The sequence below is a fragment of the Acartia tonsa genome, chromosome 9 (genome assembly GCF_053477335.1).
Source record: "Acartia tonsa isolate MP-2025a chromosome 9, ASM5347733v1, whole genome shotgun sequence".
NCBI lineage: Eukaryota > Metazoa > Arthropoda > Copepoda > Calanoida > Acartiidae > Acartia > Acartia tonsa.
In genome coordinates, this window is record NC_137268.1 from 23,909,040 (window position 1) to 23,934,071 (window position 25,032).

Sequence of the window (25,032 nt, forward strand, 5' to 3'; positions counted from 1 at the left end):
AACCAGTGTAATTTACAGTCCAATATCACATCCCCTCAATACATAGTTTTTGTTTTCACTTGGATTTAAATGCAATCTTTCCTTCTGATGGTTTAAATTCTATTTCTTCCTCTTTTTGTTGAATAGCTTCTTTTATTTCATTCTCAATATCTTCAGTTGAATTATCAGTATTTGAAGAATCCTTTTAATATGGCATCTTTTAAGACAGTATAAAAATGTCCAATGTTCATCGCAAATTTATTTTAGATAAGGTTATCAAACTTCTATAGAACCGGCCCAGCAGGTATATAAGATATAGGTGGAAAGATTTTAAAATAAATCGGATGGTATTATAACAGACCAAGTGAACACCTGTTACCGTGGTTTCACACGTAGCGCATCCACTCGTTTTTAAGGGATTTGATGGTTACGAACAACTAAAAATGTTAGAAATTATTCCTATTACTGATATGACAGCTTGCGTTATTAATAATTATAAAAATTTTGTCCAAATCAGGCATCGGTGGTGTGTTAATTAACCTAAAACCACGGGTAGAAAAACTGATTTTTTTTTGTACTCAGAACATGCTTTACATACATGCATATGCTTAATATTTGGGGAGTTAGGATTTATAGAATACACTTTGCATAAAAAAATTGTTACTGCCTTAAAAGATACAGTTCCTTTTTAGCTTTTTCTGCTTCTTCTATCTCTTTTTCTTCCTTTGCTTTTTCAAGGAGATAGGGGTCGAATGTGTTGGTTGAAGCATCTTTCTTAACAACCTTTACATTTGTTTTAAGCTTATATATTTGTTGATTTTTAAGTTAAGATTTAGCTTAGCCAAAAAGTGGTCTCAAATAATATTCATTTTCTAATTAGAAAATTAGCCAATAAAAGTACTTGAATCATTGTTTAGTACATTGTAATTCTATTTATTTAACATTACCTATTTTGTAAAAGCACTAGAAAGATTAAAAGATTACAATAAAAATTACGTTTGCAATGTTTTTATTCTTCACTGTTTTGAGATTTCAATATTAACACGTACTAGGAAGTTTTGGCGATAACCATGAATACTGTGTTTTTAATGTACATTTTCCAGGTTTTAAAAGGTTTTTCATTGTTTCTCTAGGTTTTTTATCAATGTTTTTCAATGTTTTCTCATGTTTTTTTTCTTCAATGTTTCCCTAGGTTTTTTTTAATGTTTTCATCGTTTCCCTAGTTTTTTTAATGTTTTCAAAAACAAAACAAAAATCCTCAAATGAAAACATTTATTAATGTTTACGATAATCTTTATAGTGCTCCTTGTAAAAATGATAAAAGATTGGTTTTATTGACTAAGAAATTTTTTTTTGTGTATTTTAAAAATAATATACATAACCTTATTATTTTTATTTCCAAGCTTGTTTAGTTTCTCTTGTGATCTATCTATTACTTCTTGCAGGATGGCTATGTCAGTTATGTCATTTAATAAACTTTCAAGAATACTGTCCCTGAAGAATTAGCCTTCTTTTAGAATAGGAACCCAATTTTAATATAAATTATGAGGTACTTGCTTACATGTGGTAGACTGGAGCACCGAAACCCCCCCCCCCCCGCTTAGTTTTGACAAAAATCAAAAATAAGGGGGGGGTAGTTTTTTAATGTCTGGAAAACGGCAAGGAGGAAAAAAGCTCCGCAAGGCAAAGACTTAACCCCCCCCCTTAATTTTGAAGAAAATCAAAAATAAGGGGGGGGGGGGGTAGTTTTTTCACTGTACAACACGCCAGAAAGTTGAGTGAGGTAAATCAAGAAAATCCAGTATACCAGAGGGGAAACCTTATTACAGGGATATTCATGTTTTGGGGCATAATTTCCTTATTTATTGACTTTGGTATACTGGATTTACTTGATTTACCTCACTCAACTTTCTGGTGTGTTGTACAGTGAAAAAACTACCCCCCCCCTTATTTTTGATTTTCTTCAAAATTAAGGGGGGGGTTAAAACTACCCCCCCCTTATTTTTGATTTTTGTCAAAACTAAGCGGGGGGTTAAAAAACTACCCCCCCCTTATTTTTTATTTTTGTCAAAACTAAGCGGGGGGGGGGGGGTTTTCGGTGCTCCGGTCTTCACATGTAAGCAAGCACCATTTATGAATCTATATACAGTTTGACCCTCGAAAAAGTATCTTTTAGGGTATACAGCCCTTATTTCTTAATGTATCATCAAAAATAGCATATATCCGTGTTCTCTGTACATTTCCACACAAGCATATACAAAAAAAATTAATTTTACCTCCATTAACATTGGAGATTTTTAGAGCTAAAGTTTTGAAAAAGTGACTGAGCAAAAAGTAACTTTTAACATAAAACGACTTTTTTGGCAAAATTAAGATAGAAATTCTATTATTTTTGTTACTATCAGAAACTTTATACAAAAATGAAATAAAAAATTTAGGTTTTGAGTTAAAAGCATTTTTTTACACATATTTTTTGAGTCTTTTTAGTGTAATGCTATTTTAAGAAACTTACTTATGAGGCAAAATTGTGTTAGATTAAAAAACCAAAAAAATCTTTATGTATATATTTAGCAGGAAAATTGTTTTTGTTTCATAATCCTAACTTTAATAACAAAAAAGTTATAAGGAAAATAAAATTACATTATAATGATTTTTTAGTCTAGAAAGCTTAATTAACCCCTTATTAAGTGATTGAGATGTCAAAAAAGGGGGTGGAGCAACTGTCATAATTAATCCTTTTCATAAATAAGGGTAAGTAAATATCCTGAAATTTGCAAATAATCAATTCATTCAGTAGTACTTTTTGCCATTAAAAATTTAAATTTTTTGGTGAAATAAAAAAGAAATAATTAGTTAACTCGATTTTCTTTGTTTATCATTCTTCCGTTACCAGAAAGACATAATGTAACCATCCAAAAATAGTGAGAAACAAAAAAATTCTTTTTCTCAGTCACTTTTTCAAAACTTTAGCTCTAAAAATCTCCGGTGTTAATGGAGGTAAAATTTAAATTTTTATATATATTTGTGTGGAAATGTACAGAGAACAAGGACATATGCTATTTTTATGATACATTAAGAAATAAAGGCTGTATACCCTAAAAGATACTTTTTCGAGGGTCATGCTGTATAAATAAAAAATAGCAAATATATATATATTTTTAAAAAAATAGCAAATTGAGTAAAACAAAGCATTGAATATAAAATTATTTTATATTATAATCAGTGTTAGTTTGACTAAAGCAGAACATTTGATAACAAGTGGAATTTTAGATTTCGATGATTATAAATTATTGAATACTGATTATTACTTGAGTTTTTTTTGGGGGGGGGGGGGGCGGGGGTTCGAAAATACCCCCTAGAAAAAGTTAACTATATTCTTTCAAAGAACAAATATAAATCTTCTTCAAAAGATAATTGTTTCAGAAGTTTAGTTTTGGAAGATGTGTTGTAATTTTAAAAGGGCTAAATCAATTCCTGATAACTTCTTTTTTACTTTCTTGGTTCAAATCAGTAAAAATATCTTTGCTCATAGCCAGCTTTACTTGAATACTGAGAAATGGAATGAGTAGGGGAACCGAACAGTCTAGAATACCCTTCTCTATACTCTGCAGTATACTCACAACCTAAACAAGAATAAAAATATTCATAACAAAACAAAGATAATGTAAGGAAGCAAAGATCAAAAAATAGAATAAAAAATAAAAAGTAAGTTTGTCAACAAAAGGTTTTTTTTTCAATGACATTTTCTACTAATTTTGTTATTTAAGAAAAAAAGGCAATTTGTTGTGAAAAAAGCTGGATTAACTAAGTAAGTATACTTATATATTCGTCTACTAAATAGGATTTTATAATAATTCAATATGCCTAACTTTTATGTGATTCATAATTTTTTTTGCCTCTTGGAAAGAAAAGCTTGTAAATGTTTTAAACATTTAATAGTACATTATACTCACAGACATAACTGTTCTTGTTAAACTTTTATAAACCTAATAATTCTTTTTGATGATTTCATGTTAAAAGTAAAAGTTAGTTTATTTTATAACAAGTAACATAAGAAGTATTAATTACAAAATGAGGTTAAAAATCCTCGTTTTGGGTGTGAACTGTCAAAATTTACCTGATTTGTAAAAAACAATAGTTTGGGGTTTTTGGGATAATTTTTTTTAGGGGTGGGTAAAACTTTATGTAAATATGTACAAACTTAGAAGTAATAATCACCCCTTCATCCCCGCCCCCCATAGGACGTTCCAATGCAATGTGTATGCGTAATTAAAGTCATTATGTCGATATATTAACAGCATAAAAGTGAGATAGTCAGTACCTGACTTGATTCTAACTTGGCCATTTCCCTGGCCAGATACTCAGCTTTCTCTTCTTCACTGGTTGTGTCTTTTTCAAGGCCAAGAAGTTTTGGTAGCGGGGATGCTCTACAATTTATCAATATCGTTTATATAGATAATCATAAGTTGGGGGAGATATGAACCTCAAAATCCAATAGATTTTTCAGGGTAGTAATCATTTCAAGTTTTTAGGCTGTTTTTGGAGTGTCAGACACCTCTTCTGCCGTACATCCCCCCCCCCCCCTCCAAAAAATGTATTTTTGCTTTCAGGGCAAGTTTAATTGTTTATCGACTCTGTTTTAGGCTATTTTATAGGCCTATGTAAGTCTTATAATTCAAAGATGATAAGTGAAAATCAATTAAAGTCTACATATTATTGTTAGTAGCGAAGCTACTCTATAATTTGAAATGTCCGTCTGTCCGTCTTAATTTGGGGGAAACGTGATTTTCTCGGCTCCTATAAAAGATAAAAGGCTGAAATTTTTTGACAACATTCCCATTATCAAGGAGCACAATTAACTATAAAACATCAATGGCGATGGGACCGCTTTTTAGCAGGTTTTAGGCTATTTTTGTATTTTTTACATTTTTCTCCATATTTTTAGTGTTTATGGTCCGATTTCCAAAATTTTTTCAGTTATAGAATCAAAATTAAATTTCCTGTCGTTTCAAGAAAACAACTATGACGGTCAGACTGCCTTTAAGCAGGTTTTAGGCTATTTTTGTATTTTTCACATTTTTCTCAATACCTTTGGTGTTTATGGCCGAATTTCCAAAATTTTTCAGTTATAAATACCAAAATTAAATTTCCCGTTGTTCAGAGCATCCAGTATGTAATCTATTTTGAACGTCAGTCTGTTAGTCATAGTACTGAAATATAAATAAATATTAAGAAATTAAAAACAAATGTTGAAAAGATTTCGTGATTTTTTCCTAATATACATGCCTTTGTCAACTAATATCTAAATTCTTATTTAATTGTTTATGCTTCGCTACTTATGGATGTTGTCATCCTTGTTTTTAAGTATAAATAGAATAATCAAAAAGTCTAGTTATATATTAAATTATTACGCCAATCTACAGCTGACATTAAACACTCTTTCACCTTTTATTTTCTAGAACATAATCTGTATAAATATTAAATCAAAATAAACAAATATTTTCCTGTCATTTATATCATCCAATTCTGTTAGAAGTTCTGTTAAAAATATTTATGATTTAAAAAGTTGTTCTATAAAGTTTGTTTGGAAATTGAAATTTATACTACAAAGGTTTGGACCTAAAATATCCGCAGGATTAGAACCTATTCTCAGCCAAACTGAAAAATAATATATATTTAAAAGTTAATTCTGTATCTATGAGCCAAAATTTTTCTTTTAATACATAATGATATAAAAATCATATTTTTTCCTTTGATAGCTGTAGTTCTATTTTGTCTTCTAGCCCCTATGGCTCGTTTTCCACTAGAGGGAGCCCTTCGTTCAACACTGCTCTTCCTAAACCAAACAAATATAGAAATCTCATTTTCTGCCAATGTGTCTATCTATTTGCCTTTCTATGTCTCTTTTTAATAACCTGTATAATTTCTATTACTATGGCCGGTATTTTAATTAATCTTTCTACAAATAGGTATATCTAATTGTCTGTATATTTGTGTCTTTTTTATCTATCTATTCTATATGTCTTATGTGAAATAATGTTAATATTTTTATATTTCAATTAGCACAGATGAGTAGATAATTACTATGTCAGTTTGTCTGTCGATTATGCAACAAAACACATACTTACATGTATTAATAAAGGTTTTGTGATTTATACTTTCAAGTACTGCTCTTTTCTCCCTCTCTTCTATTATGAAAATCTACTCTGTAAGTCACTTTGTCCGCTCGCCAATATGTTCGTAAGTCTGCTTAGTCAACAATTAATTTATTTTTCAACATCATTAATTACCTAATTACACTCAGCTTGGCCTTGTTTAAAGAATTATCCAAAACAACTGGAATAGAATCAAAATCAACAGGAGCTTCTAGGTCTGGTTCAAAAGGTTTGTTATCATTAGGTGAGTTTTCTGTAGAATCCTAGATAATTTTGAGGAATGTGGATTAAAATAAATTATTAAGTTCATACATTTATTTAGAATGCTGTTAAATTAATTACACTTGTTAATTTTTTGATACAGATATTTAAGGTGATTCCCCTGACAAATAGGCATAAATCCTACAGCACAACCTGTCCGTCCATCTGTCGGGATACTGAGATTTCAATATTAGAAATTGGCTTTTGTTTAGATTGGTGTCTAAAATAAGATTTGGACTGTTCTAATGAACTTCTAATGAACTTCTACGTTATCAAAAGCTTTGCATGGTCTACTTTACTTTTGGTCAAGTGTAAGCTACAGACATGCCATAATTATTGAGTTGCGAAGCTACAATACACATTATTCCACATCCCTGTACGTTAGTGTTATTATCATCCAAATCCTCTTCCGCATCATAAAATACATCCTCCAGATTTTTCTGTGAAAAAGATTTCTGTATTTCACTTGCTACAGATTTGATCAGGGTCTTTACGTCTTGGTCCACTGTAGTGTGGGTCTGGAGTGCTTCGCTGCTGTCTGTAGAATCTTCCTTGTTAGGCTCTTCCTCGATATCTTGCTCTGTATCTAGACAAATAGATGAGTGGGATAAATAAATTGAGAAAAATTCATTTGGTACAGATGGAAGAAAAGTAACTCTAATTCATAATAAAATATGAAACAAAAATGGATAAAATAGACATACATATATAGATAACAAGGCACAGAGAAAGTACCCAGAAAATTATTAGACAATAGAAAAATAAGTTGATAGAAAAATATTTTGCATTTAAATAAACAAACAGGCCAATAGATGGACTCAGAACAGAAAAAAATAGACTGCCAAAAAAAAGAGAATAAACAGGTAAATATACAAACAAACAGACAAACAAATACTAACAATTAAGTTTTAAATATAAATTGTACAAAGTTAGGTTATAATATATTAGGTACTAGGTAGGTAGACCCACATGGTTAGTGAACTACTCATATAGGCCCCATAGGGTATAATAAAAGCAATACCCAGCCCCCCCCCCCCCCCCTCCTTATATTCAATTCATTCTGAAACCAATAAATCAGTGCTCGATAAACACTTTGTGTAAAAGCCCCCAGATACCTTCTGATTTAGTGGCTATGTTATTAATCTTCTTTGTTGTTCTTGTTAGTAAAACATCTAACTGTGCTTGTAACTTCTTTCTTGTCTCCATCCATTCTAAATTATGTTAATTTATTATTTTATAAATGTTCTAGCGGCTTCGCCCCTTTCCCCAAGAGGTGGGGGGGTTAAGGTTGTCACACCCCCCAAGAAAATAGCCTAAAACCACCACAGGACCAGTAGGTATATACACTGAAGAGTAGAATCCGATCGGTTCAGTGGTTACCGAGATCTTCAGGGACGGACAGACAGACGGACAGACATCATTCTACTTTGTATTATAGATAGTTTTGGTTACTTAACATAAATAGTACAATAAATTAATGTTAAAATAAAAAGGATGACAACATCCATGAAAGCTCTCAAATCAAACTGTAGGACAAACGAATATCAACACTTGTGGAATGTCAGAACTTAATAAGCAGAATATAATATATGCAATAGATGCGACTTCCTATAACAGAACAAAAGATTTCATAAATGTAACCTGCAGGTTTGAAATCGTCAAGCTTTAATTTCTCCTTTACATCTGGAACACTAAACAAAGATTAGATATATTTTAGAATACATGTTTAATTACTAGTTTCATAGTAAGATAACTGTAAAGAGGCTTCTTTGTCCTTAAATTTAAGGGGGGGGGGGGAATTTTGCGCCACAAGTACCTTTCTGAAAAAAATCCTCTGCACGCCACTGCAGTAAAAAGATTGGTTATTTCTGAAATAATACCAATGGCTTTTTGAATAAAATCTTTGATTTCTAAATTGCCATAATCATACACAAACATACGGGAACGCCCTTGTTATAGAGTAGCTGCCCTACCATAATAGTTATTTCTCGTATCGTATTATAAACGGCTTTCCGCGGATATAGAATGTACAATTATAAGATTAAAACTAGTTTTTTTAGCCCCGTGGTGCCGAAGGCACCGGCTAAAAAAACTAGTTTTAATCTTGTGATTGTACACTTCTATATTCGTAGAAAACTGGATATAATACGATGCTAGACATAGTTTTTTCGTATGGATGAGAACCGGTTCCTATCCGCCGGATTCGAATGAATACGAGAAAATATATTACCATGTTACAAGTTTCCCAGTCTCGATATCTTTGATTTTGTCTTTGATACTTGGGAATGGTGTTGGCTCTTCCTAAATCAAAATTAATTTAATCTAAAGATGAGAATGTTTTCTATAAACAGGATTCGTCCATCTAACCTAACAGCATAAATTGGCAAGACAAGCTTAGCCTGCTAATTTCAAAGCCAGTTACTATTACGATTTGGTATTAATAAGCATATATATGGAAAATATCATGCAAACCAGCAAATTAAAAAAAAAGATATGTTGAATTTAACTGGTTTGGCGACACGAGTAACGTCGTTCTTCTTACAATAGCGATTACTAAAACGATATTGTACATAACCGAATATGTTCCACAAAGTCTCTCTATAAAGTAGTAAGTTTTTGTCTTTAGTTTAAGATTTTAATAAATAGTGAACCAATTGATTTTTCTATATTAGGGAAGCTTCGCATAGGTTTAAGGTATTTATGGTCCCCTTTTTGTAAATGGAGAAAATCGCCCAATGTGACGTCATAAAATGAGGGAGATGAGGGGAGAAGGGGGAATGAAACCCACTAAAAAAGAGATGGATAATCCCTCATTTTTATGACGTCTCGTGTATGATTTTTGAGCGACTTTCTAGATTTACCCCTTTTTACACCTTTAGAAAAAACAGATACCCTAGATGCTAGGGGGTCGCAGCCGCTTATTCTTTAACAAGCAAATAAAACACCGTCGAAAAAAGAAGGCCTAAAAATCAGTTGAATGGACATACTGACGTTCTGATAATGTTTATGAGTTGCTGTGAATATAGGAATATTTTATGGACAAAAGCTAACAAAATTTTCCTGCAAATAAAATTGATATTTTAAAACTATGATAAATATGTTAAACTGAGAGAAAACTAGTGTTTTCAATTATATAACTTCTCTGTTTTTCAACTTTATTATGTAGATAAATAAAGATTAAGCTTAATCCTTTATTTATCAAGTGGCCCTATAAACAAAAAAATGGATAATTTAAAGAAGACGAAGTTTTTCCGAAAATGACAGATATTATCTTCCTAAGATTTGACCCCAGATGGGTTAGGAATGAGCTAGATTCGATTTTAAGATATCTATAGTGTCTAAAAGTGTCTGGGCATGCACTACAACTAAGTTCTCTGTTTTCCCCTTTATTATGTAAATAAATAATGATTAGGTATGATCCTATATTCATCAAGTGGCCATATAAACAAAAAAATCCCTCTCCACACATGATAAGTAAAGATGCTTTGGTTGGTTTAGGTTAAGTGCAAACCCGTGAAGTTAGATTAAGTTAAGAAGCTATTTAATAGGTAAGTTGAAGAGTTATAATCTTTTTCTAACCCCGTCATTACTGAAGACGTTGCAAATGGATCCTATTGCTACAAAGGGTCAGCGTTCACAATGGGGCTAAAGATGATCTTTAAAAAAAAATAAAGTAGGGTTTGGGAGAAAGTTATGGATTGTCCATTAACAACAAAAGTAAATCAACTTACAAATACAAATGAAAATTAGGTACACCCTTATATGAAAATTTACCTTCTTGTTAGATAGATTAGTCTATTTAGAAGATATTTACACCTGTCTTCAGATAGATGTAACCAAAATTAATTCAAACTTTGATAAAAGTCACATAACAGCTTGGAGGAAAGTCAACGGAAAAAATTATTTTCTTCTGTTACCCTTCCACTGATTAAAGATTACCTCTGTTATTTTATCTTCTCCGCTAGTGGTAGTGCTATCAGAGCCTTAGAATAACAATATTCAGGTTTAGTTTATACAAGGACAATTCTCTCAATTAGAGGATAGAAACAAAAATAAAATCTCGTTAAATAATTATTTAGAGAAAAAATATTAGGGTTAAAATTAAGAATAACTAATGAAATTTCAAAATAAAACCAAAAAATTACTTTTTTATTATATTTACTGTTATTTAAACAGTTGGAGAGTTGAATCCATTTTTATAGAAGCAGAAATATAATCTATGATTACGGTTTTGAACCTCTAAAAAACGTAATCGACCAATCGACTTTCCCCTCTCTTGGTGATGATATCATCAACGCCGATATGATTTTGTAATCTACTATTCCAATTTTGTCTCTCTTGGTGATGATATCATCAATGCCGATACGATTTTTGAAATGTACCATTCCACTTTCAAGAGAGGCGAAACTGGAATGGTGGTTTACACTTTTAACATAGACATAATTGATATCATACATACTATTTTTAAATTATGTTCATCGTAGGAATGTATAAAATACTATTTACAATTAAAAATTTTTTGTAAAATAAAAATAATAATTAGAATATACCATTAATATTATGTTTATTTAAATAAGGAAATCAATGTTTATGAATACGCTGATATGTAAACATAAATGTACCATTCCAGTTTCGCCTCTATTGAAAGTGGAACGGTACATTTCAAAATTCGTATCGGCGTTGATGATATCATCACCAAGAGAGGAGAAAGTGGAATGGTAGATTTTGTTTTTTAGAGGGTCAAAACCTTAATCATAGATTATATTTCTGCTTCTATAAAAATGGATTCAACTCTCCAACTGTTAAAAGTGAAAAATAAGAAAGCAATGCAAATATTTAGGTTTAATCCTTATAGAATAATGATAAGAAAGCTCACCATTAGTTTCAACTGTAGGGGAAGCACATTGATTCCAATACCTTAAAATGTAAATAATAAAGGAAAGGCAAAACTAAATTAACCCTGTTCCAGATGATTTACAACCCCTGCCCACAACCCACTCCCTCCCCCATAGAATAGGGTAATTATTTACATATGTAAATTGGGATTTGCTGCCGTTAGATATCTCTAAAAAAAATAATGAGTATAAGACTCAGCACTTTTCAAGAAAGGATGAGGTTAGAAAAGTTTACTGATTTATCGATATAAGGGTATAGCTCTACCTAGAGGCTAGAGACTAAGAAACTTAATATTAAAATTACCTTAAAACAACACTACTAGGAGGGGGAACTTCAGCTAGGGGCGCTGAAAAGTCTATTTCTTGCCTAAAAGTGAAATGTCGTTAAATCACGAAACCTATGCCCACAAATTTGTAAACTTTATTTTTGGTTCCCGTTAACAGCGAAGGTTTAGGTGCTTTAGGTAACACCATAACCCCCCTCCCCCCTCCCCAATTCAAAAGAATATGTTAACTTAGTTCTATTTTATAAAACTAAATTGAGGATTTAATCCCATAATTTTGTGATTTTAAAAATATTTTTAATGATTAATGATATTAAAAATCCCTGATTGAAAATTCCTTTCCATGTCATATAAATATAAATATACCTATTATTATTATAAGTTGGTCCATCCACTTTGTTATCAAACATGGGTGATTGTCTGTTAATAGAAAGATTTACATTGTTTAGTATATCCATGAAAGCGCAACTTATTAAGTTAATGAATCGGGAAAACTTTGAATTATAAAGCTTCTTTTCTACAAATAACATAACTTTCTTTAGAAGAAAAAACATAGTTTATGGTATGTTCTAATTGCTTAGAATAATTTAGTCTGAGATACTACGCTTTTAGGATTTGATAGGACTATTCTTTTATTTCTAATGAAATCAATATGTTAAAAATTAACTTTTCAAGATTATAGAGATACTACGCCTTCAAGACTTCACATCATCGTTATAGAAATTTACATGCTTGTTTGGAAACAAATTCTAGTATAACTAAATTTATATCAAAATTATACTCAAAGGATTAAATTTTAGACTATCTACGCTTAACCAGGGAATCACACATAGAAAAAAAAGAAAAAACTTCAACCCCAGATAAAATGCTTTGTTTAAAGTTAAAGCCCTCGATCTTTCATTCACAGAAAATGAGATAGAAAAAATCGGACCGTTAAAAGTTAAATAATTTATTATCTTGCTTCTTACAGTATATGCTTTAAAATTTAATTAATTTCGAGTCCGAGGAGTTTTTTTTCATATTAGATATCCCTTTCTTTTGGCTTGAAACAAAAACATCTTTTAATCTTTTTTCCTGAGAATTTTAACAGAATTTTGTCTGACTTGCTTGGCGAGCATCAACTCTTCTTTTCTTTCTGCATCTACTGATACTCTTCTAAATAGATAGATAGTTTAAAAACAAAAATATATTTAGAGACATAAAATCTTTAATTTAAATAAAGAGGTATTTTTTGTATTTTTGATATTAGCAACATGTTTAATAATCTAACTATACAATAGTTTTGATGGAGCTTATACCAACAATGAAATTAATTCAGGAAAAAAAATCAAGAAGCCTATACATGATTTTCTGCTGCCGTTGGGGGCAACACTTTATAGCATTATATGACCCCAAATATTATTCTATTCATTAGGCTTGTTTGCTATACCTCATTCCTGACTTGAATGTTGCAGATTTTCATGTTCTCTAATAAAGTAAAACTCGCAGCGGGCTAAAATAACGATAACCACGTTCACCCCCTTTACCCCTTTCCCTCACATCCTACTGGATGAACGAACTGACCATTAATGATTTCCGTGTTAGCAAGCTTAATTGACGACAATTTTTCCCCTGTCATAATATCGGAGTGGGGACAAAACACCTAATTTAAAAATGCCTAACTAAAAATGCCTAACTAAAAACACCTAAGTTTAAAAATACCTAATGTTAAAAACACCTACATTAAAAACACCTAATTTAAAAACACCTAATTTATAAATGCCTAATCTAAAAACGCCTAACTAAAAATGCCTAACTAAAAATACCTAATTTTAAAAATGTCTAATTTTACAAATGCCTAATTTAAAAATACCTGATTCTAAACTATCTAAACGCCTAATTTAGAAATAACTAATTATCAAATATTTTCACTAAAATACCTAAAATTTTGATAACTTTAATCCAATTGGCTGATTGTTCTTGCTGAAGGATCTCGCTAGGCGATGAACCAATATGGTTCATCTTTACAATGAAGCTTTCCGTATGTCATGGGATGGTTTATATAAGGTTGGGAAGGTCTTGGGGAGGTTACCAACACCTTCCAATGAAAAATCGCCCTTTAAAAAATTCCCCCCCCCCCCTCCGTTTTTTAATATTTCTTCAATCTTTCTTTATCAAACAAGAACGAAAATGGGGGATGATCAACTATCACACCCCAAGAAAAAAAAGCGACGCTACGGATACTTAGTGAAGAAACCAATAAAAATTAAAATTCATTTGTTTCCTTGTCCTTCAACCTTTGAAATTCTGGAGGGGAGGGGGTCATATTCCTTCCCCCCCCCCCCCAAAGACTCAATTGAATACCCCTCCGCACTGCAATCGCCCCTAGAGGCCTCTAGGGGGCATAGCTGGCAGTTTAATATATTTAACAACAGTTTTAAGATATGCTTAAAATTAGGTTTTTTTAAATTAGGTATTTTTAAACTTAGGTGTTTATAGTTAGGTGTTTATAAAATTAGGCATTTTTAAAATTAGGTGTTTTGTCACATTAGGCATTTTTAAAATTAGGTATTTTTAAATTAGACATTTTTAAATTAGGTATTTATAAATTAGGTATTTTGTCACATTAGACATTTATAAAATTAGGCATTTTTAAATTAGGTATTTTTAAATTAGGTGTTTTGTCTCCACTCCATAATATCCACTTATATTCTAAATCTATTTATACAATACATATTACATACTCAATGATATTAGCATTTGAACAAAAAGTTTATGTAAACCTTTTGCAAAAAAAGCATTAAAACAGTTAACCTAACATGGAATTTATTCTTTACCCATGTTTAGATTGACGTTTGGACATTTGGATCTACCCTAATTGTGCAAAAGCTTTCATTTTAAGAAAGGAACTGAACTGTACCGATAAGAAGAATGTCCATCTATTGAAGGTGTCATGGAAGGTTCCCTGGAAAAAAAGTTATTTAATATATTAAAAGAAAGAAAACTAAAAGAATTTTTCTTTGTCTAAAAATTTTATCTATGTTTTTAGCTTCCTAATATGCATCAAATAATCTAATGTAAAACATATGTAAAAAAATTTATATTTAATTCAAGCTATCTGGCCTTTTTTTCTGTCTGATAATAAAATTCTATCTATCTTTTTATCTACCTGATATAAGAGCCACACGAGTCCAAAGATTCTTGAGAATATTTTCTATAACCTCCGTATGCTTTGCATTCATCCTTGTTATAATTATTCATCGCATCGTATTATAGACATCTATCCTCGGATATTAAGATTAAAATTTATAAGATTAAATCCAGTTTTGTTAGCCTCGAGGGGCAGAAGGCCTGGGCTAATAAACTGGTATTAATCTTATGATTTTTATTTCAATATTAGTGGAAAATTGTCTTTAATACGATGATATACATGATTTTTCAGCATAGCTGAGAACCGGTTCGAATCCAGATGATATTAATCGGTTGCGAAACTATACTGGACAAAATATCAAATTATTGTCAACGATATTTTATTATAGATATCTATTCAAATAGAAGATACGTTGTTTATAATAAAACTTTTTAAAAAAGGACCAAAAAAGAATAAACTTGCATATCATTTTTATTTTGTTTGCCAATCTGTCTCATTTTTTATGTTAACATTAATCCCAATATTAAGAATTATTGATGGATGGTGCAACTTTTATAAGATGTTATACCTGTGGAATTGGTGATGGTGCAACTTTCTTAAGATGTTGTACCTACTTTCTTAAGATGTTGTACCTGTGGTGTTTGGAATGTTGTAACTTTCATATGATATCAAACATGTGGTTTTAAGGATGAGGCAACTTGAATAAGATGTTGTACATGTAGTGTTGGGGATGATGCAGCTTTCATAAGATATTGTACCTGTGGTGTTGGGGATGATGCAACTTTCATAAAATATTGTACTTGTGGAGTTGGGGATGGTGCAACTTTTATATTATGTTGTACCTGTGGTGTTGGGGATGGTGCATCTTCATTTGAGGTTTTTACTTCAGCCTCTCGGTCAACCTAGGCAACAATCTTTTTTTAGATTTTAGTGTATAATAGTTATTTATCGCAAAGTATTATGGAAAGCTTTCCATGGATATCAAAATGAAAAATTATAAGATTGAAAACTAGTACAATTTTTATAATTTCAATATGCATAGGAAATTGTTTGTAATTTGATTTTTCAGTATGGCCAAAAACCAGTTCTAATCCTGCAGTATTTAGCGGATTCAAAGACATACTGGAAAATAAATTTTAGCCATTTATAAACTAAGTAGGTCTCAGTAATCACTCAACAACACATTGAATTAATAGGAAGGTATACCTCCAATTTGAGCAGAGATGATTTCTTCAATATTCTATTTTAAAAAATATATAATTGGACTCTAACATAAATGTTGATTTTTTATTAAATTATTATGAAAAATATTTTATTAAATTATTATGAAATGTGCTTAGTACAAATACTTTTATTTCGTATAAAAGGTAGCAATAATTTACATAATATTTTTAGTTTAGCTTTTCTTTAAGTGTATGTCTGTTCTTCCGACTCTTTATAATGGGTGTTTCTTCCCTCCCTCTCTCTTCTCGTTTTTTTCTTTCTGTCTCTCACTCTCTCTCTCTCTTTCTTTCTTTCTTTCTATCTCATTATCCATTAAATATTATTTTTACTATACTTTTTATTTACTTCCATAATTTATGAAAATACTAGCAGCTGCGCCCCTAATATTTAGGGCCTCTGAATTCTAAGAGGGAAGAAAAAAGCCAAAATCCATCTAAAAATATTTCTAATGTAGAATGCGGGATTTCTTTACGATACCTTTTAATCCTTGCGCTAACTTATGATAATATCATTCCTTGTTTGTTATTATTATATATTCTTTTCTACAATATTTCCTTCATTCTTCAATCTTTAACAGTTTCCAACACAGAGAAGATTGTCTATAAAAATTAACCCACTTTTACAATTCTTTGTAGCGCAGCTACTTTATTACTACTATATGTCTTAACGTCCATGTCCATAAGTTAACAGACTTTATCTTTTTTGCACGAATATAAGGTACTTGAAATCTCTACTCGACTTGAAAACGAACTGAAGCTTCTACAATTTAAGGTTGGATTATAGTTATTTTTTCTGTTTGGGGAAATTGACCAATTTTGTGAAACAATAAATCTTGTAAGAAAACAATTTGTTTTTTTTCCACAGTTTAAACAATAGAAAATATTGCTATAAGTATTCATATTTTTCAATAAGTAGCGGAGCAATAACAATATGTTCACATTGGCATTTGGAAGAGGGTAAGAATTTAATCAACAACCCTTTATTTGCATACCCTGCTTTCATTATTACTAGCGGCTACACCCCTAGAGGCCTTTATGTTTTTTTATATTTTAATATGTCTATGTTGAGTTTGTTTCGTTGAACTCTATTTGTTAAATCGAGAAACGTAAACATTTTTTTGATTTTTTGTGATTTCTCTTGGGAGGGTGGTGGTACCCTCCCTCAAAATAGTTATAAACCTTCCCGGGACCTATGAGAATCTACCCTGTTAAGGAGAACCCGATCGGTTCAGCGGTTAGCGAGATCCTTCGGTACAAACACACAGACAAACAGACATCCTGTTACTTTAGTATAAGGAATTAATAGATACAACAAAAGACTTAATTCAATACTTTACTCACCCATTTTACTCTCCCTGTATTTTTGTATGAAAAATGTTTGACAGATCGGAAATTAAAGGTATAAAAGATTGTTGCGAGATTAGCATCAATTGCTATTTTATTACTTGGATATTGCACGAGACTTTTATGATAAACTCTGATAAAGTATTACGCAGCTGGCTAAAAAAAACAATACTCCCAATCCAACCTCTTTACCTCAATCCTCTCCTCCTGAACGAACACACCAATAAATAAGGTCCATAAAAGCAAGCTTAATTGACAAAGCATTTTTCTCTATCAATATATCCACATATCCTATATCCATTTTATCTCATTTATCACATAGTCTAATTATTATAACTGCAGAACATGGGGATACTTTCTCATTGCTTCACTTAAACAATATACAATTTTCCAGTATGGCTTCGAAACCGATAAACATCCGGTGGATTAGATACGGTTCTCATCCATACTGAAAAATCAAGTATATCATTGATTTACATTTAATCTTATATTTTTTTTATTTTGATATTCACGGAATGCTGTCTGTAATACGATGCAATAAATAATCAATTCTAACTTTTTTTGCCCTTTGAGATAAAGAAAAACTACGAATATGTGGAAAAATACGGATATGATAGCATACCCATCAGGGAAGAAACAATTGCAGATAATCTAATGCATTCACCAATCCTCCCCTCAGTTTTCAAAGTTAACCAAACAATAATCTTCATGTTATTTATCTCTATATGCTGATTAAAACAAAAGCAAAGATATAAATACATAAAAAAATGAATTAATTTTTAAATCTTTTAATAATCAGTAAATACAAAATTATTATTGCATTATGAAGCAATATCTATTGTGGAGTAACATTTGCATTTTTTTAGAATAATCTTATGAAGCAATTTTAATATCATAAATTCTCAAGATTTTGATTTTGTTTCTCCAATATTTCAATATTTCTAACATTCATTCAAAAATCACATAATAATCTACAAATTACTATATAAATCCCTTTTTCAATCAATCCAATAATCAAACCATCAATAAATTAATTCATTCAATACTGAACAATCTTTTAACAGATCTACTTATCAATCTATCAATCAAATATTAATAAATTTATCAGTCAATGGGTAATTTTTCAATTAATTTATCGATTTACCAATCATTCTATTACTAAATCAAGAAATTTAAAATCAACATCTCATCTATCAATTAATCTACCAATCAATAAATTGATTTAAAAATCAATAAATTGATTTAAAAATCAATTTATCAACCTATCAATCATTAGATCAATCAACTAGTCCATCAAAAACTAATTAATCTATAATTCAATTTATAAATCAATCAATTAATAAAAAAGGGAAATCATCAATCAAATTATAAATCAAAAAGGGATATTTTGACAGGGCAAACATTTTCGTCACTTTAAGTTGCTAAGATCCAAGTAATAATAAATCTAATAAATTAATGTGTTAATCAATAGATGAGTACAATAGCTCTCATGGCAGCCAACTTCTGTTGCATCTATCTATCTATCTATCTATCTATCTATCTATCTATCTATCTATCTATCTATCTATCTATCTATCTATCTATCTATCTATCTATCTATCTATCTATCTATCTATCTATCTATCTATCTATCTATCTATCTATCTATCTATCTATCTATCTATCTATCTATCTATCTATCTATCTATCTATCTATCTATCTATCTATCTATCTATCTATCTATCTATCTATCTATCTTATCTATGAGTACCTTAGCTCTCCTGGCAGCCAACTTTTGTTGCATCTCACTGATGACCGCCCTGTTCTTGTCACTCTTCTGTGCAGGACCAGCATGCCAGGATCTAGGACGTGAGCCTGCTACACGCGGACTTGGGGTCATGGATACTTGTCGGCTTGGCCCGTTGGACACACCTTAATTAGGTTTATGAGATAAATTTTAAAATTGAACTTTATATAAATTTGATGGGAACATATTTTTACTTAAGTATGCATCTGTCGCTTCAATTTGACTGCGATGCGATTTATTTGTCAGAAAGTTGGGTAAAAAATCATCTTTTAATCAATGACATTTTTAAACAGAATGTATAGATTTTCAAAGCGAAGCATTTCGATAATTATGGTTTATACATCTATGATCCGTCCGTATGGTTAGCTCTTTTTATTAATTAATCATTAAGATTTTAAACGTTGATGCTGATTCGTGTTACGATTCAGAAAAAAAAACAAGAATAATAAAAAATATAAATGGATTTTAAATTGCATAAACTTCCGTCAATTTGGCATAAATTTGATGAATCATGAGAAAAAAAAACATATTTCTATTACCTCGTAAATCAATTTAATTAATTTGGGGAAAATACTTTTAGGATCTGTCAAAATAAGTAGACTGTTATTTTATCTGCGGCTTGAGTCATTTAATAGGAATTTAAGAAATCGAAGTTACTAAAATTACTTAGATATGTAGGATACGTGATGTAAAAATGATTTAAAAACTTTGAAATCTTGTGCTATAAATAGTTAATCTGCAGTATATATTTTTTAATGCGAAACTTTTCTATCATTTAGAATTTTAGAATTGTCCTATTGATTTCAAAATTTGTATGGTGATTCCAGTACAGTTTGGATTGACTTAGAAAGCGAATTTCTTATACCATATAATTATAATAATCATGAGACATTTTTAATAATGATTCCTTGGACAACAAGGTATAATAGTATAAGCGAAGCATCTCTAAAATCAAGTCTTAAAAATGTAAGTATCTTTTAATAGATTTCTGTATTTAAGTAATTTAAAAAAAATATATTTTGCTTTGATTTACAATCTGCAAAAGGATCGTTTGTGCTATACCATCTGATTTTAGAGCTTCTCTTTTACGGTTGTTGTTATCTTTGTTATGAGAAGAATTTATGTTCTAAATTGACTTTGTACATCGAATGAAAATTTATAAATTTCAAAAATTTGAAAATTTAAAACTGAATTAAATGCACATACAAATATAAGTTAAATTAGTTAGATGGTTGTTTTTCTATAGTAATATTCGACTTTCTGTATTTGAATATAAGTTTTCAAAATTGTTACTTATAGTTATAGGAATCATTGTGCAAAGTTTATGATCAACAGGACAATATTAACATGTCTAGATATTAATTATCAGCGCCATCTGTTACGGACATGTGGACAGGCCCAAAATGTAAAAAAGCTTAGCTTTCAAAAGCAGACATACTATTTTGTTTATATTTTTGGTCATGAAAAGTAAACAGATATATTTCAAACACTCAATTAATTAACCTAAAAAATAAATTATCAGGAATCTTATATATGAGTTACGTGGTAATTTGGTAAATAGATTTTTTCCAAGCAGTTTATATATGAAATTCAGTCTAAGGATTTAGAAATAAGGATTGAAAATACAATAAACTAGCATTGTCTCTTCCCTCCCTGAAAATAGTTAAAAATAGAAATGATCTTTTATAAAAATGAAATGTTTAAGGTCGAACTTGTTGAAAGCGAAGCATTTTAAAATTAGGGTTGTTCCATTCGTAACGTAAAGCTTTAAAAGTCAATGTAAAAAAAAGATTCGTCCTGCAGACTTTAAACTTTATTTTGGTTTTATGTGGGTTTTATATTTCCAATCTATCATTGAGAACAGTGGTGTGCACAGGTTACTATAAAGAGGTGGATTTCTTGAGGTGGTGAAAAAGTTCAATTAAAAGGGAGTTGTTTACATCCCCCTTCCGCACGCTTATGATTGAGAAACTTCAATTTATAGATGAATATTAACTTTTTGGTTAGCTAAGCTACTTTTAAAACCATCCATTTTATTTAATTTTATCAAATCATACATAAACTATTTTTTTTTTGGGGGGGGGGGGGTAATCGTTTCTTCTGGGACGGGAGAACAACCTTTTTAACCCCTTTTCGTGGACGTCCATGCAAGCACATACTTTTTACGTCATTTTTACCGCAAGTATTAAAAATAATCCCTGCTCTTGAACATACGCGTCTTTGTTTACTTGAGAGTAACTTTCAATTTTTAGTAGCGAAGCTACTCTATAATTCACTTTGTCCGTCAGTCCGTCCGTCCGTCCGTAACGCTATGGGGGAAATGGGATTTACTCAGCTCCTATAAAAGATAGAAAGCTGAAATTTTTTGACAACATTCCCATCATTAAGGAGCACAATTAACTATAAAACATCAATGGCAGTCGGACGGCTTTTTAGCGGGTTTTAGGCTATTTTTTTTTATTTTTTACATTTTAAAACTTTTTTTAGTTAAAGATATCAAAATTAAATTTCCCATCGTTTGAAGTTGGAGAACCAACAATGACGGTCAGACTGCCTTTTTGCAGGTTTTTGGCTATTTTTATATTTTTTACATTTTCCCCCATATCTTTGGTGTTTATTAATCGATTTTCGATTTTTTTTCAGTTAAAGATATCAAAATTAAATTTCCCATCGTTTGAAGAAAACAACAATGACCGTCACCCATCCACGAAATTTTGTGCTTCGCTACTTATGGATGTTGTCATCCTTGTTTTATTTGTAAAAATGAGAACGTCGTCATAAAGTAAGCAAAGAAAGTAAGAAGAAATTTTAAGAATTACTTTATAAAAAGTTTTATAATGAAAATTCATGATTGTAGTTATGTCGTCATGTATGTACTTTGTACATACATGTAATTTAATTTAAATTTTGATAAAGGGAACATTAATAAATTTTTTTTAAATGACTGTCCTTTCATCGTCAGACAAACAGACCACATTTAAAAAAGCAAAAATGCGCATAATCTTGCTTAGAGAGACATACAAATATTCTACTACTTTAGCACGATAAACATCCAATAGCTGCATAGTTAAACAAATGGACAAGTTACATAAAATTTCGTGTGGACAGACAAACATACATACTACTACTTTGGCAGAAAATAACTATCTCTACTTTATCACATCGATGAGCATTTATATCTTTGTTTAAGTATAAATATTTATCTTTAAAACCCTGAGTTATAATTTAGTTTAATTCTAGTAAATTAATCTTTGTAACAAAAGAAAAAAGAAGTTTCTTCTAAGAAAATGGCATAAAGGAAATGTTTCAGGAGTAACGTATTTTTTTGGTTGCCATAATTTGTAGTTTCTGCACGTAGGTCTGTCGGTCGTGTTAGAAAAGACATGAAATATCACAAGGGAAAATGTAATTTACTCTACTTCTATGAGAGATAAAAAGCTAAAAGCATGTTGAATATAATCTTCTGATCAATAGTCATTTCTACCACAACTTAATTGGTCTGTACAATATAGTCTGTTAGGCAATGAAGGTCATAAAATAAGTTTGGCAGAAATGTGTATTACGCAGTTTTTTCTTGAGCTAGATCTTGAAATCTCAAATAAATAAACCTTTGACAAATGTACTTTTGTAGAACATATTGACTGTCTCTCTGCTTGTCTATGCTTACGATCAAATTATATACTTCGTCACAGATGGATATTATTAGCCTTGTTCAAGGGGGGGGGGGGCGGGGGTATGTAATTGTTGAACTTGCATTACAAAGTTTGAAAAATCTGGAAGAGTATGTAATGTGGATTTTTAAGATGCACAATTTTTTTTAGAATTTGAGGTCTAGAATTTAAACTTTTTGACAATTTGGTCACAATCATACATGTAATAACAGCAGTCACGTGTAATAGTGAACACCCACAACAAGTTATAGAGTAGCGTTGGAAAGGGTAGGGCTAAGCACCAGAAGAAAATATATTTCCCTTTAAATTATATAGTAATGATAAAAAATGCAATACAATATATTTATGCCCAGTCAATTTGTCAAAAAATAAAAAATATTGTACTTTCCATACATGAGTCCCTGGATGGTTTTAAAATATTTTACTAAATTTCAGTCTTATTTTAGTTGTAGGCAATTTTTCTGTCTTTACCTACCCTTTCGTTTTAAGAGCCCCTAGATGCTAGGGGCGCAGCCGCTAGTATAAAATGAACCGTTTTATCAGCCTCATATCCTTAATAAATCTAGGAATGAGGTATAGCCAAAAAACGAAATAAATATAAAATAGAGTTTGATGATCCGATAAAAAAGTCGTCAATATTTCTAACGACAGCTGAAAATCACGTATTTTTTCGTGATTTTTTCCCGAATTAATTTCATATTAGCTTTAATAAATATACCTTCTGCACAGGCTGGAGTTTCTTTGACGCCGGTCAGCTTTAGCTTGGCTTGGTGCAACGCCTCCCCCAGTCCAGTAACCATCTAAACACATTTAATACCTATATTTGCAACAACTTCCGTTACACATAAAAATCGACCTGGTGTAGGGAATATTAACACAGCCAAGTAGCAGAAAAAAATTTCCTAGCAAATGAAAAGTTATTGAAAAAGGGAGGGAGGTAGTTATTTGTATATACATCTAAATTATCGATCTTTTATTTATTTAATAGCAGTAGTAATTTTGAGAAATATTACAAAGGAATTTTTTTACCAAAAAATTCACACAGTAATCTAGGATCTTAATCGACGATAAATCGACAATAAATTACACCTTATGTACATGAAAACAATGTGTTAAAAAGCTTGATCAATAATAACTTGGAACTAACTAATCAGATTTAACAAAACTTTGGGTGTTAGTGTAATTTTAAGTCCAATGTCCCCTCCCTTTAATTAATATAGTTTTTATAAATTTGAGTGCAAATTTACCTGTGTATAATTCTTTTACCTTAAATTGGCTGGGTCCTCCCCCTGAGCTCGGTAGTGGAGGGGGAGGTGGTGCCCTCCCCATGGCAGGAGGTGGAGGAGGGGGCGGGGCACCCGAAGAAAAACTCCCCAAGGGAAGGGAATCAAACATTTTTATTCTAGTTTTTTTACATCTTATATGCTGTTCTGTAATAAAAATACATGCATATTCATCATTCTTTCATGCTAAATTCGAAGATTTAAAACAATAAGACGTTTCTTTCATGTCTGCTGAAATAAATGTAAATAATATTATTTGTTGAACAATGAATGTTTTCTTGAGAGAGTAAAGTGAAGGATAAAAATAGTGAAAATATGTTTGTGTCACAAGAATAATATTTATGTTTTCATTCAGGGTTATTTATTCAGGTTAATCCTTATGTATCTGCTTAGAAATGTTAATTCAAGATTGTTAAATGAAGAGCTGGTTCTTTAAATCATTTTAGTGGTGAACCAGATTGGGGTGCGCCAAATTTCAGCCAATGTGATTGGCTGAAATTCGGCGCACCCCGATCTAAATCACCATTAATATGATTTAAAGATCCAGCTAAGGTTAACTTTTTATCAATATATTTGTGTAATAATGAATTGTAGTATGTGAGGGTTATTATGTCAGATCATTTTTGTTTATATTAATTAAAAGTTGTTAATTGATTGGCTTATGATCAAATGATAGCCAATTTAGCAAAAGAAAACTTCTTGTTTAATTTTGAAGTTGACCCATAAAGTTCCTGTGCAAAAGACATTACAACCTTATGAAAGGCTATACCTTGATCTCAATATATCGATGACAATTTTGCTCTACTTATATAGAAGAACCTTAATACACAATCTTGAAGCTGATCCACAAAGCTAGACCTATGTACGATCAAAGATTTGTTAAACCGCATGAATTCTATGTGTGTCACAACTATAATTGACCTTGATTACAATATAACATAGCATAAATTGTGCAATATGTCAAACTTGATACAAAATCCTGAAGGTAAAAACAAAGCTAATCATGTGTACAACACATAG

General features: G+C 30.7%; 1 protein-coding gene across 1 annotated transcript; it reads right to left on the reverse strand.

The window, feature by feature from the left end:
• Nucleotides 1–55: 55 nt before the first annotated feature.
• On the reverse strand, nucleotides 56–24,164 carry LOC145327450 (uncharacterized). Its single transcript, XM_080171000.1, has 23 exons — nucleotides 23,996–24,164; nucleotides 23,448–23,529; nucleotides 19,023–19,183; nucleotides 15,547–15,606; nucleotides 14,723–14,796; nucleotides 14,474–14,518; nucleotides 12,649–12,729; nucleotides 11,941–11,994; nucleotides 11,595–11,657; nucleotides 11,272–11,312; nucleotides 10,335–10,378; nucleotides 8,626–8,696; nucleotides 8,037–8,086; nucleotides 7,511–7,606; nucleotides 6,769–6,981; nucleotides 6,270–6,396; nucleotides 5,730–5,815; nucleotides 5,484–5,517; nucleotides 4,301–4,406; nucleotides 3,453–3,602; nucleotides 1,362–1,472; nucleotides 662–762; nucleotides 56–179 (listed from the first exon to the last, which is right to left on the reverse strand). Exons 1-23 carry the CDS (start codon nucleotides 24,122–24,124, stop codon nucleotides 56–58), a joined length of 2,103 nt encoding a protein of 700 aa, XP_080027126.1. The 5' UTR covers nucleotides 24,125–24,164.
• Nucleotides 24,165–25,032: the final 868 nt, after the last annotated feature.